Raw genomic sequence first — 14443 nt, 5'->3', positions numbered from 1 at the left:
GCAACAACTTTTTTATCAGCCGCTTGTATACATAAATTCCAGTTAAAGCTATCTTGTTTGATCTTACAGCGGAATTCTCATATAAGTTATTCGTACAGATTTAACAAACTCCTACAGGCCAATGAAAGTCGGTACTGTGTTTTTACTTATGTAATTGAACTCTTCTCTCTATCTTTCTTTCTCTCTTTCTCTCTGCGTACAAAATTAACATCAAATAAATAAATTCTAAGGCGACCTAACGTTAGCATGTTTTAAACAAGTACAGCACCATCTACCGAGACATAAAAAAAAATTACTTCAAACTTAAATACAGTTTGGACATACCGCCCACCAAGGACAGAATGTCCTTACTAACCGCCCACCATAGCAACATTGAATTTCCTGATCTTGGTGAAGATCATAACATAAACCTTATAATTATAATCATAGCGTAAATAAAATCTGAACTTAACTTCAAATAACAAATTCATTGACGGCATAGAATAACATATTATTAATTACTACACTAACAATCTTACCTACACATTAACAGGTAGAACACAAAGCTTGGAAGTTGGACGTTTTAAAATTGAATTCTTACATTTCAAAGATACCACTCGAGTTAGTCCGTCTGAGCCAGGATTTTTGGTGAGAATTCTGCCAAAAAGCCATTTACTAGGAGGTAAATCATCCTCTTTTACCAATACAATATCTCCGACTTCAGGTTCTGGTATCTTCAAGGCCCACTTGTAACGTTGCATGAGCTGTGTCAAATATTCATTAGACCATCGTCTCCAAAAATGTTGTAACATCACTTGAGTGAGTTGCCACCGTTTCAAGGTGCCTATATTAGAACTCTCATAATTATTCTCTGGAACTGTTACAAGTGGCTCTCCTACTATAAAGTGAGCCGGAGTTAAAGGATGCGCTTCTTTTGGATCACTGTTCAATATTGACAAAGGCCGTGAATTGAGACATGCCTCTATTTGACAGAGTAACGTGCTCATTTCTTCAAATGTCAACGTGGACTCTCCAATAACTCTTTTAATGTGGTATTTGACTGATTTTACACCAGATTCCCATAATCCTCCGAAATTAGGTGCGTGTGGAGGTATAAAATGCCAATTGGTTCCATTAACTGACAAACTATCAGCTACCTCTTGAATCATTGATGATTTTTCTGCATCGAACAACTCTTTAAGCTCCTTTGAAGCTCCTACAAAATTAGATCCATTGTCACTGTATAAATTTGCACAATGACCGCGTCTGGCAACAAATCGTTTAAACGATTCTAAAAATCCTCTTGAGGTAAGGTCACTTACAACTTCAATATGTAAAGCCTTTGTGACCATACAAACAAATAAACATATATAACCTTTATATGCCTTATGGCCTCTACCTTTAGAGGTTCTCAACATGATTGGGCCTGCATAGTCAACACCGCTATTTAAAAAGACTCTAGCAGGTGTGACTCTAACCGCAGGCAGAGTTCCCATAAGCTGCGTTTGTAACTTGGCTTTATATCGCACACAAGTCACACACTTGCGCACACAATGCTTTACAAGGTTTTTAATTCCTACTATCCAGTATGCTGATCGGATGAAATTCAGCATCAACTGGACATCACCATGCAAAGTTTTCTTGTGAGCGTCATCCACAATTAAATCTGAAAAATGTGATCTGTGAGGCAATAGTATGGGTGTTTTAACAGTTTCGGGTTCTTGTGATTGAGATATTCGCCCATTTATTCTAAGTAGTCCCTTGTCGTCGATGAAAGGGTTCAAATGAAGCAGTTTCGAAGATTTGGATTTAATGTGACCGTAAGTTTGAATTTCTGTTATTTCTGCTTGATACTCATTTGCTTGTGTTAACCTGATGCAATTATTTAAAGCTTCATCTACCTCCCACTTATTTAAATATTTTATACTATGACCCTTTTCAATGATGCTATTTTTAGTAAAAAATCTCCTGCAATATGCTACCACCCGAATAAGTTTTTGCAGCGATGAATATTTGTCTAATATCGACACTTCAACTTTAGCTATATGAACTCTTGTCGATATCTCTTCGCGTGTGTCGTTGTCCTTTAGTTTTTTGTACAATACCTCTTTATTCCACAGAAACCTTGGACCGTATTTCCATAGCTCTAAATCAGCAAGCTCTGAAGGCTGGACTCCTCGCGAAGCACAATCGGCTGGATTGTCTTTTGATGGAACATGAGCCCACTGTGAGGGTTCCAAAGTGGAGTGAATTTCAGATATTCGATTGGCCACGAACGTCTTCCAATTGCTTGGATGTTTGTTTAACCATGCCAACACAACAGTCGAATCAGTCCAAGCTCGTACGTCGCTCCGAGGGATGTTCAGAACATTAGCAATCTCCAACAACAGTTTGGTCAGCAAAACCGCACCACATAGTTCCAAACGCGGTATGCTGATTTGTCGAACTGGTGCCACTCTGGTTTTGGCGCCAACTAGAACAACATGGACTTCTCCGTGTGCATCTATTACTCGGCTGTATACAACCGCGGAGTAAGCCACATTGGATGCGTCAGAAAAACCATGTAACTCAGTAACTGCATCATTTTCCTTTGTGAACATCCATCGTGAAATACGGAAGTCGGTAAGTTGCGTTAATTCTTCTCGGTAAGTATACCAATCTTCTAGAATACTTGTTGGTGGTTCCTCGTCCCATTCCGTCCCCGCTATCCACAATCGCTGTATGAATATTTTTGCCTTAATCACGCATGGAGCTATCCATCCAAGTGGGTCAAACAATCTAGCAACATCTGATATTATTTTTCTTTTTGTTACAGGTGCGGACAACGGAGGTAGTTTCACCGAGTATTGGAATTCGTCGCGACTTCTGTTCCAGGTGAGTCCTAAAATCTTTACTATATTATCCTGCTTTTGTTCTAACGTTTTGTTTTGTTTTATCTCTTCCCTTTTTTCTGTTGGATTTATAATTTTTAATAACTCATCTTCATTACTAGACCACTTCTGTAGAATGAATCCACCTTCCTTTAAAAGTGCATTCATCTCTGTATATAGTCTTATACCCTCTTCTATTGTTTGACAGCCAGTCATTAGATCATCCATATAAAATTCCTTTGCGACTCTTTCTGCTGCTATTGGGTAAGCTTCTTTATGATCTAAGGCAACTTGATTTAAAGCCTTAACTGCCAGGTATGGAGCTGAAGCTGTACCGAAGGTAACAGTAAGCAGTTTGTAATCTTGTATTTTATTTTCAGCGTCATTTCTCCAGACTATACGTTGAAAATCACAATCTTCTTCTGCGACCTTCACCATTCGGTACATCTTAACAATGTCAGCAATCAGACATACTGGATATTTCCTCCAACTTATAATCAAGTGCCGCAAGTCTGGTTGCAACCTAGGTCCAATCATTAGATTGTCATTTAATGAAACACCATTTTCGTTCTTGCAGGACGCATCGAAAACAACCCTGACCTTGGTTGTGGTCCTATCTTCCTTAACTATTGCATGATGCGGTAAATAGACTGAATCTTTATTAAGTTCTTGTTCCGGTACTGGCACCATGTGACCTAACTGTAAGTATTCATTTATTACTTCAGTATATCTCTCCTTTAGTACTTTGTCTTTTATAAACCTTTTTTCTAATGACTTCAATCTTTTTATTGCAATTTCACGAGAATTTCCATTTTTCCAGGTTGCATCATCATCACGAAACGGCAACTTCACTATGTATCTACCATCTTCATCTCTATGGGTCGTGGCTGAAAAGATTTCTTCGCATCTTTTTTCTTCTTTTGTTAAAATTGGCATATTTAATAAAAAATCATTTTCCAACTCCCAAAATCGTTTTATTACTTCATTCTCATCCACTTGCGCATGAAAAACTGATATTTTGTTCTCTGTGCCTGCGGCACCCATCGAGCCAGATAATATCCATCCAAGTGCTGTGCACTGAGCAACAGGAGATCCTACAGGACCTTTTAGTACTCCGTCTTTTATGATCTGGCTGTAGACCTCAGCTCCCAATAAAATATCTATTTTGTTGGGAGAATCAAAACTTGGGTCCGCTAGACACAAACCTTTCAATTGTACCCAGTCGGGAACTTCCATTTTTCTCTCTGGGAGTACAGTTGTTATGTTTGTTAGAACAAAACATTTTACTTCCATTTTGAAGTTTGGATCCGTCAGTGACTGGATCTTTAGTGTTACTACTGCCTTGGACAAAATTGATCGTTGATCACCTCCAACTCCAGTAACAGTTAGGTTAGCTGATGTTTTCTTCAAGCCTAACCCTTGAACTATAGCTTCTGTTACAAATGAGGCTTGTGAACCTTGATCCAGTAGAGCTCTGGCTGATCTATACTGCCCGGTTTTTGATTCAACATTCACGATTGCCGTCGGTAATAATGTATGCTTACTCAATTTCCCTTTTGAGAAACAAGATACAACCGGTGTGTTTTCATTTGAGGAATGGCGACATCCCGTATTTGAACTCCCACTAGCCTTTTCTCCATCTTCTCCAATTGGTTGACCTGAACTACTTGTACCACTTGAACTACACACATTACCATTTGGAGTACCCTGTGGATGGAGCAAGGAATGATGTTTTCTCTTACAGATTTTACAGCTGGTGGCTTTTTGACAAAATCTCACCCCGTGATTGCTACCTAAACAGTTAAAGCACATTCTGTTATTAGTAACAAACTCGTGTCTCTTGTCATAGTCCAGGCTGGCAAACTTTTTACAATAGCATAATTTATGCTCCTCGCTACAGTATTCACAACGCATTTTAACAACATTAGCTGCATGTAACACCTTAGTGTGGTTCACCTTATTACTGGTAGACACCTTTGAATTGAATGTGTTTGGTTTGTTTACATGTTTCGGTTCAATGAATTCCAATGCTCGATATCTATTGGTTAAAACCTTTGGAATTCTTTGAACGTCGGCAACGAATCTGATGACACATCAGTTGCTACATGTAATTCCCACTGCTTTCGAGATTCGGCATCTAGTTTGAGTGAAAGTAGGTGGATTACAATTATATCCCACGTCGAAACATCGATACCTAAATTCTGCAACGCACTTAAACAATCGGATGACGTATCCATTAACTCTTTCAAACAACTTGCTGACTCGTTAGTTAAGTTACGTTGACTGAGCAAACGTTTCAAAATGCAGTGTGAAAGATACTTTTTGTTACTGTAGCGATCTTCCAATTGTTTCCAACACTGTTCATAATTTGCGTCAGTGACAGGTGTGTACCGAATCAATTGCTCAGCTTCTCCGGTCAAGTAACCTTTCAGATATTGCAGCCGTTGAACGTTATCCAAATCTTTATTACTGTGGATCATAGATACGAACAAATCTCGAAAAGTAGGCCACTCTGTATATTTTCCTGAAAAGATTGGAATGCTGATTTTCGGTAACTTGACGAGAGAAGACTTGTTCCCACCTTCACTGTTAACATTAGATTGACCTGGTTGAACTTTGACTTTAAATATTTCTAAAATATCCTTCAATTCACACATATGACTCATATAATGATCTTCTGTTTGTTCATAAACATCATTTTTTATATACTCTTCATCCTTTAATAATTTGGAATCAACTTTTTGCAGCAGCTCTTTATGTCCCTGCCTAAAATCCTGCCACAACTGTTCCAACGACTGTAACCTGCCTTCCACATAACGTTCGGTTATACGTTCCCTACTTGTCTTTTTAAAATTAATTCTTGCCTTAGTTATGCGATTCGAAAAATCATTTTGAAAAGTTATTAACGACTCCATGATTTGAACAAACAGTAAAATCCAAACAGACTATTTTGTTACAATATTAAATTAAAATAGCTTAATCAAACGAACAAGTCACATCACAACTTTAAATTAAAACGACAAAATGTAAACAATCTTCAGATTAAAACGAAATTTAAAGATACCTGTCAAACACTTAGAAAAAATGTAATGTTATTTTTTTTTGAAAAAAATTACAAGTGTTTGAAATTATTGGGACTTAGGTGAAATCCGGCATGGATTCCCCGTACCTTCGTTTTTTCTCAAACTATTCTAAGTCCCAAATCTACTGCATCTAAATTTTACAAGTTAATTTTAATTCTATAATACACTAAGTCTAGAACTCCATAGAAATAAAGTTGAAAATGTTGAACTGTTTTGATGAACTTCCACTAATTTTAAAGTTTTGAACTTCTTTATAATAAGGTTGAACTTCGCGTACCAAATAATATCAATGTACTTACAGTTTGCTCTTGACAACTCACTCAACACAATGCACCAAAAACTTCCACTTGACCTGCTGTGACGTGCTCACTAGCGCCCTCTTCGCTTGTTTTATTGGCAACACAACCCGGTTGTGATTCAGCTTGGCTACCACTTGATTTGGGCTTCCATCCCGGGAATCGAGACTCACGGAAAACGAGAGTCGAACCATTTCGGTCCCGAGACTCTGCAGTTCAGTCTCGGTGATTTTCGAGACTTCGAGACTTATTTTATTCAGTCCAGCAAGACCGGACTTTTGATTGTTTACAGTCAATTATAATGCATATACGATGAGTAAAATCAAATGAACTTTTAAAAGTACCTTAAAAAAATCCACTATACGTTAAATACTTGAATTAGCTAGGTAAACTGTGGTTATACTGTGATGATTATGTGTTCACTACATGATAATATTTATTAAACGACGATGCATGGAAATTGTATTTTGTCATCTACATATTTTATGTACCTACACCCAAGCGGATTCATTGCATTGCAGTCACTAACTAAGCCATAAAAACAGATAGAAAAAGATTATGCGTTCTGAACTCTTAGTAAAGAGGAGATAAGGAACAATTGTTGTTACACTCATAAGGCCATACTGCTTGGGAGCTTGGGAAATGTCATGGTTTTGGGTGTGGTTTTGGACATATGCTAAATTTTCTTAGTAAGTTTTGAAAATTTTACTAAAAGTTTTCAGAAACATGTTCATATGATAGATTGATGTTTATGTATCGAAAAGTGTAATTAAACGAAATTGCATTTTTGGACATGCATCCTTTTGAATTAGGGTGGTAGTGTTCTGATAATTTAATAAACAACATAAACTTTATAAGATTGGTTTTTTGGAATCTTTTTGTATTTTTTATTTCAATTCCAAATTTTTACTTTTACGGTCATCCCGTAAAACCGAAATTGAAAATACAAACTGAAATATAGATGCACAGAAAAAACAGAAAAATAAGACCATCACTGGGAATCGAACCCAGGTCCTCGGTAATCCGTACCGCGTGCTATACCGCTACACCACTGATGGTTAGTACTTCTTTATCTGCAACTACGACGACTATGACTTCACTTCAGATTCGGACCACCCAAAAGGATTTGTCGTTAAGTCTCGAAAGTCTCGAAATTTCGAGACTCCCGGGACTGAAGACAAAGTCTCGTCTCAGTCCCGAGACTCAAAAATATTTCCGAGACTGACGCCCTACACTTGATGCACCACCGTCGCTGTTTGATGCCTCTCAATCGTTCCCTCTGGACAGCGATCCACTGACACTATGGGAACGATGCGAAGAGTAGCTCACACCCCACTGAACTACGAAACTAACACCACTTCAGCAATCCGATTCGATGGACCATGGACAAACTCCTACAGGCCAATGAAAGTCGGTACTGTGTTTTTACTTTATGTAATTGAACTCTTCTCTCTATCTTTCTTTCTCTCTTTCTCCTGCGTACAAAATTAACATCAAATAAATAAAATTCTAAGCGACCTAACGTTAGCATGTTTAAACAAGTACAGCACCATCTACCGAGACATAAAAACTAAATTACTTCAAACTTAAATACAGTTTGGACACAGATATTAACTGTAACTTTAAATATTTTTTGGGTTCCTCCCATAGACGTAAAGTGGGGTGTTTTTTTTTTCGACTAACCCTATATTGTGGGGTATCGTTGGATGGATCTTTTAAAACCATTGGGGGGTTGCTAAGACATTTTTTCTATTCAGTGATCTGTTTGCGAAATATTCAACTTTAAAGTACCAATTTTCATTGATATCGAGCGCCCCCCCCCCTCTAAAATCTAAACTGGTAGGTGGAAAAATTTGAAAAAAATCAAAATGGTAGTAAATATATCAAATTTACAAGGAACATTATAGCGGCTAAGATTTTTTGAGAATTATTAGTAGTTTAAGAGTAAATAGCAGCCTAAGGTATAAAATATACCTAAACTTGGAAGATTCAGTACACAATACGAAATCCTTGGAGCCTTATAGCCTAAAATTATTCGTCAGCGTATTTATTTTTATTAAATCTTCCGATCTTAAGTACTTAATTATTGATTTGGTTGCTGCTTTCTGTGTGTTCCTATTAATGATCACGACCATTTTATCTTGCTGCTTTGTAACCATTACTCTATGAAACGTTGTTCTTCTTATTTTCCTTGGACTGCTTTCCAAATAAATGTTCAGAACTATATCACACTCCACTCTATTTAATTTTTCTCATGACACTCTATTATCATTATCAAGTTAATATAAATAATAAACGCTTTATTGTACAAAGTAGAGAAGCAAACACAATTGACAAACGACACGACGATTTCATTTCACTAAGTATCAGTAAAGTGAATTGAGTAGATACGTACAAAATATCGAGCTAGTAGAGGATAAAGTTGATTTGCAGGCGTCACACATGGGATAATCCCGGTAAGGCCAAAGATCCCGTAGCTTAACTTGCGAGACGTGCAATTGAAACTTAAAACCACGGCCACTTGTCACTGTACAGTAGGTACACTTTGATGGTCAATAATAAAAAATAAACTACGTACAGTCGAGGAAATAAAATCACGTACCAGGATAGAACATTTGTGTTACTGATGCTAAAGAAATTATAGTTAAATTGGTTATGAAAAGGTTCCACTCTGGTATTTGATTCAGTTTCCTAGTCTGTACACATCAACTTGCTTTACCGCCTCGTTCGCTCGTAAATGTAGTTAAGTAGATATGAACCTCCGCAAGATAACGCCCGAATCAATTAATTCATCATCAGCGGTAGGACGTCCACTGTTGGGCATAGTTCCCCCCATAAACCTCCAGTTGCTTTGGTTGGAAGAAACTTGCATCCACCGTGAACCCGCGACTTCAACCAGATCATCCGTCCATCTCGTTGGTGAACGTCCTACGCTGCGCTTGCCGATCCGCGGTTTCCATTCGAGAACTTTTCGGCCCCAACGGCCATCTGTTCTCTGTGCTATATGGCCTGCAAAAATCAATCAATTATTTAAAAATAAGAGGACGTTATGGTACGTGTTACCAGTGATAACTTATAGCTTTAAATCGTGGTCGCTCACTCAAAAGGAATGGATAGGCAAAGCTCGGTGTTCCTCTGCGAGATTGAATTAAGCATGACGAGATCCGCAAACGAACCAAAGAATCGCTCAACTTAAATAACAGTGAGCAAAGCGTATTGCTCGAAGAACTGATGTTTGATGGGATCTGTCTGTGTTCTTGACTGGCGACTGGGTATCGTAAGAAGTTTGATAGTTTGACTCTATAAGTTTGACAGATGATCTAGTGACAGTCACAAGACTCCGATGGTTGATTAAATATGAAAAGAGACCCGTACGTTATTATTTGCTCGTCAGTATATTTGGCTTTATTAAGATACAATAATGATTTATAGATGAATAGTGTACCTTCGACAACAGACCAACTATAGTGGAACAGACCCAAAGAAGATAAAGCACGTAGGGAAGCAATAGTATACCTACCGTTTGGACCCTTTGAAGAAAACCCGTATAAAAAGAAATACTTACGTACTTACGTATACGTAAGTTCTGACTAAACCCTATAGGTTCAGGCACGCGACGCAAGCCCGGACGATAATCCTCACTATCTCACAGCTGCGGCACGGTTACATAACTCCAAGTGCTTTGCCCCTTTTTGCCCAAACACGGAACTGGTATTATGGTAATGAGATATGCAATTCTGTCGTATAAAAGTCTTCATAAGACGATACATTTACTTTCTGGCAAAGATATTGGGTGAATATAAATATCTTGTATTAACGGGGAATCAATTTTGTTTAGGTATCTGAAATGTTTAGCTACCAAGATTTTAATCCTATGTGGCCTTTCGGGATTTGTTAGACAAGTAGAGGAACGGGTACCATTGTATACTTATGCATATTTTTGTACATATGTTTAAGGTATTCGTTTGTTTTAAACTTCGTTCTAAACAGGCCACTGTACAGTCACCTGCGTTAATATCTGCCACAACAGAGCGTGCACAAATTTCTGACACGTCCTACCGGCTCTAGAAATAGAGTTGTATCAAATATTTATTCAAACTTTATTTTGTCAAATATGGATGCTGGTGACTGTACTACGTACCATAAATGTTGGTAATAGAATAGATAATATAATTAAAAAGTGAATATACCTACACTAATCAACTACGTACCTAATGTAACTTTTGCTTAATCCGATTTAAGTAACACCCGTTATACCTGACCTTTGTTTTAACAAGCTCTTCTTAAGCTCAAATTTGCTTGAAATTTCAAAGCTTAATAAACTGTTTATAAAACAACTAAGATTGAGCCCCGTCTTAGCATAAGTTGGCTTATTATTGTTTGCTTAAGAGCTTCGTTTAAGTAAGCCTGGTTACTCTGAGATACTAGTTAACAGGCTCCCCGTACCCACACGTTAAGCATGAGTCGCTTTAATTTAACTTTAGAAAACATACACCCATCTCTCTTTAAACTTTTACATTCAAATAGGTTAGCGCGTTTAACCAGAATCTTATCTGCTGCCCTGATGCGTAAGGGTGAGAGAGAATTAGTCGAGCCTTTTTCTAAGTCGCTACATCAACAATAGTGGTCGTGGTCGTCAGTTGTGGAGTGGAAGCGATTTAGTGAACCTTTACAACGACTTTCTTGAGAAACTAGTGAGGTAGGAAACACCTTGCCTATGCACCGCAGCACTGGGCTTTAGAAATGTCAATGACAACGAACATTTATGTTGTAATGCGCTTCTTATAGATAGCTTGTGATCTACGCATTATTATTTAAAGCATGTGATCCTCTTGCATTCATTTTTGAACCCAGCAGAATTTTTATACATGGGAATGGTATAATTTTATCAAACGTGATACAATTTCTTATCTTTTCTATTATAAACGTCAACTGAAATAGTAATTGTCAAACATAATATTCTACTATAAGTAATAGACGTTTAGAGTTTAGAGGCTGGAGGTGATAATTATGATACCAGGATTATCACCGTTCCGATGCGAGCAAGTTTTTTTATTTTACGGTCAAGTCAATACTAAAGCGCTGCAGAAACATAAATAAATAGTGTGTAAAAAACTAGTCCATAAACTGTTCTCGCTATGTGGTAATTTAATTCATTACTGCACTCAGGTGGCTTAGCCTTCGCAGTACATGGACACCGTAAGCGGTCCCACAGGTATAATTAATAAACATTTATAATTTCAGGGACACTGGAGAAAATAGACGCTTAAGTGATCCCGATTGAAGTAGAGTTAGTCTAAAAAGTGAAATTTATTAGAAATGGATGTTCAATTACTATCATCAAATACTAACTATAGATACCTATTTATATTCAACTTTTAACCAAATGGAATCATTACAATTGGTAGAGTTAATGCATTTGGTAGCTCGCAGGTAGTAGGAAGGTATTAGAGTGTAGGGAGTCGCTATTCGTTAAGAATTTTTTCAAAGTCTATTGATGCAAGATAATATTGTATTTCATTACTGCAATGTATTCATACAAAATCATAAAAGCATAATGCTATGTGTATAGAAAATATTATAATTACTATATTTTTTGTCTGGATATTATTATTAACACTTAAAAAGAAATGCATGATTGCCATAGAATAAAATGCATAAATCAAAATGCATAACAAACATCACGAATACTTCGACTTTGAAAGATATTTATAATAGGTAAACAGCGACTCCATGAAAGAACCACTGGGTCATATAATATGAAAAACATTTTTTTAGTTTTCAGTTAACAGTTAAACAAACAGACCTGTGCAGGTAATGAATATATACTAAACAAGGTAACAACTAGCCGGTTATTGTACAAGCAAAGAACTGCAATAAAATATCACATAAGCAAAATGATCAATGGATTTACGATCCCTGAACAAACAACAGGCCGATAATAGTAGCGATGTCGCCGGCAACTTCGAACAACTTTGTACGTAATACTTGTACAGTTGTTTTTAGAGAAACTACCTTCGCCGCGTCGACAGATTAGTGTTTGATTACGAAACTTTGTCCGCACAATATTTGTAAATATTCCGATATATTGCATTTTATTAGTGATGAGAGGATTAACTAAGTTAGCAGTGCTACGAGTATAGTGCCAATAAGCAAAACTAAACCGTGGGTATAAACCTAGGCTCGCAATAACTAGTAGTTTTCGGAATAACTGTACGATTGATATTACATTTGAAGTTTACCACAAGTTTCACGGTAAAGGTAAGGAAAAGCGTCTGCAAAGTTCCCAATCCACACTGGGCGCGCGTGGAAACTACAGCCCAAACTGTCTCATTCTGAGAGGAGATCTACGCTGCGCCCAGCTGTGGTACGTATATAGGCTGCAAATGATGATAGTAAATTTCAAATATGATTTCGTACACCATTTCCGTAAAACTCAAAGGTTTGAGCTCCTTTTCTAACCTGCAAGCTTCTCCTTGAGACGCCACAGGTAAAACCAGTACCTAGGCTATCTCGGCTTCTAAACCGAAACACACTTACACATAACGACAAAGACTGAAAATATGATTTCTCAAACGTTTATCTTTTTTAAGTTGGGGTATTCTTTATCAGATCTTTTTGTAATAACCCATAAATTATGTATTAGTGCGTGTCACCGGCGGCCGGCCTTGGCGCGGGCGCGGTGTCAGCTGGGCCGCGTATAATACACTACTGAAACAGTAGGTACAGAAGTTTTTAAGGAGATATATTGAAAAAGTGCACCCTTTGGTGTTACGCTCAATTATTTTTTTTATTATCGGGAGAAAACAAGCAGGCGGGTTACCTGGTGAAAAGCATTCGCCGCCGTCCATGGATTCTTATAAGTTGGATTATGGATGCGCTGGATGGATGGTTTGGGAAAAGAGTTAGCAAGTTTTTTGAAGATTCCCAGGTTGTACCGGTCCGGAAATACTGACGCTGCATACTGATGCTAAAATTTAACTGTGCGTGCGTGGTAAAAAGAAACGAACTGTAGTAGACTACCAGCTATAGAGGTGGTAAGGGTGGAATGAAAGTCGGTTGCGAGTGGCACGATGGAGAAACTTATGAAGGAAGTTTAGAAGGAATTCTGGTTCGAAAAAAATAGTTTCGAATATACCTCTTAGAAACACTAGATGTTCGGATTATTACTAAACTATGAGGTATATAAGTCCAACATCTTTAAATAAATTTGTAACGAGAATACCGTTACTGAAATTTAAAAATTTCTAGAACCCGTCAGCCGTTCTGCCAATAAGCCCTAGATTCAGGTAAACAAGTAGGTAACTACTAGGCACAAAGTACAGGATTAATTTCATACCATTAGTGGCACCGACCAAGCTGTTACAATCAGCAGCATTAAAGAAGTAGGTAAAATGAATAGTTGTGGTGCTCAAAATGATCTACACTCTCTTATAACCTTGAATATTTAGAGTCGGTGTAGATCGTTTTGAGCACCGTTACTGCTCATCTACTTCTGCTGCTGACTGTACAGTTACAATGGATTTAACGAGGATTAACTAATGAATGACCGTAATTAAGCTAGTGGATAAGTCAGCAGGAATAACACTGAATGCGATTACACAAATAATTAGAACAATAGCATTTGGGAAAACGGGTGGGTTGCTTTGATAATGACTCGGGAAGAATTACTGCTTTTTAACCCCCGAGAGAAAAGGAAGGGTGTTATAAGTTTGAAGTCAATGACTGCCTAACTGTCTGTCTGTCTGTGGCATCGTAACTTTCAAATGGATGGACCGATTTCAATGTGGTTTTTACGTGAGAGCCAGTTTCCTTCCTATGTTGTTAGCATGTTTGATATAAACCGTGTAGACGTTTTTGAGATATTGAACTTTGAAATAACTATGTCGGGGGATTTTCATCTTTTCTAAGTTGATTAGGTTACGAGTAGGTATGATGTATTGTTATGTATGATTATGAATTTCATGAAATGAAATTATATGAAATGAAATAAAATTATATGAATTGAAATGAAATGAAATAGTTTATTTTGCTTTAGACATGGTACAATTGGTCTTAAAAATAGTGAGCAAACTAATGAGACGTGACATATCTAACCAGATACATTTGCATGCAAACAAATCTTATTGAATTCTTCATAATAAGTTAATAATATGTCGGAAGTATTTCACTACCTGTTGACACCGACTTAAAAATGCTTGGAGGTATTTCAATT

General features: G+C 37.3%; 1 protein-coding gene across 1 annotated transcript; it reads right to left on the bottom strand.

Annotated features, from left to right (window-relative positions):
* Nucleotides 1–518: 518 nt before the first annotated feature.
* Nucleotides 519–5764, bottom strand: LOC141439405 (uncharacterized). Its single transcript, XM_074103689.1, has 3 exons — nucleotides 5179–5764; nucleotides 3831–4402; nucleotides 519–3548 (listed from the first exon to the last, which is right to left on the bottom strand). Exons 1-3 carry the CDS (start codon nucleotides 5762–5764, stop codon nucleotides 519–521), a joined length of 4188 nt encoding a protein of 1395 aa, XP_073959790.1.
* Nucleotides 5765–14443: the final 8679 nt, after the last annotated feature.

The sequence above is a fragment of the Choristoneura fumiferana genome, chromosome 20 (assembly GCF_025370935.1).
Source record: "Choristoneura fumiferana chromosome 20, NRCan_CFum_1, whole genome shotgun sequence".
NCBI classification, from domain to species: Eukaryota; Metazoa; Arthropoda; class Insecta; order Lepidoptera; family Tortricidae; genus Choristoneura; species Choristoneura fumiferana.
The sequence above is the reverse complement of the archived record's forward strand: the minus strand, read 5'-3'. Positions and strand labels throughout refer to the sequence as shown.

What these genes read in the sequence shown, in the direction of transcription:
- LOC141439405 (XM_074103689.1), bottom strand. Translation starts at nt 5,764, where the DNA reads ATGGAGTCGTTAATAACTTTTCAAAATGATTTTTCGAATCGCATAACT. An exon ending in ACAATTGGAAGATCGCTACA is followed by an intron (nt 4,403 to 5,178) that starts GTAACAAAAAGT and finishes GTTTCTCAAAAG; the next exon opens with GGAAATTGAGTAAGCATACA. An exon ending in CGCAAGTGGATGAGAATGAA is followed by an intron (nt 3,549 to 3,830) that starts GTAATAAAACGA and finishes GAATACTTACAG; the next exon opens with TTAGGTCACATGGTGCCAGT.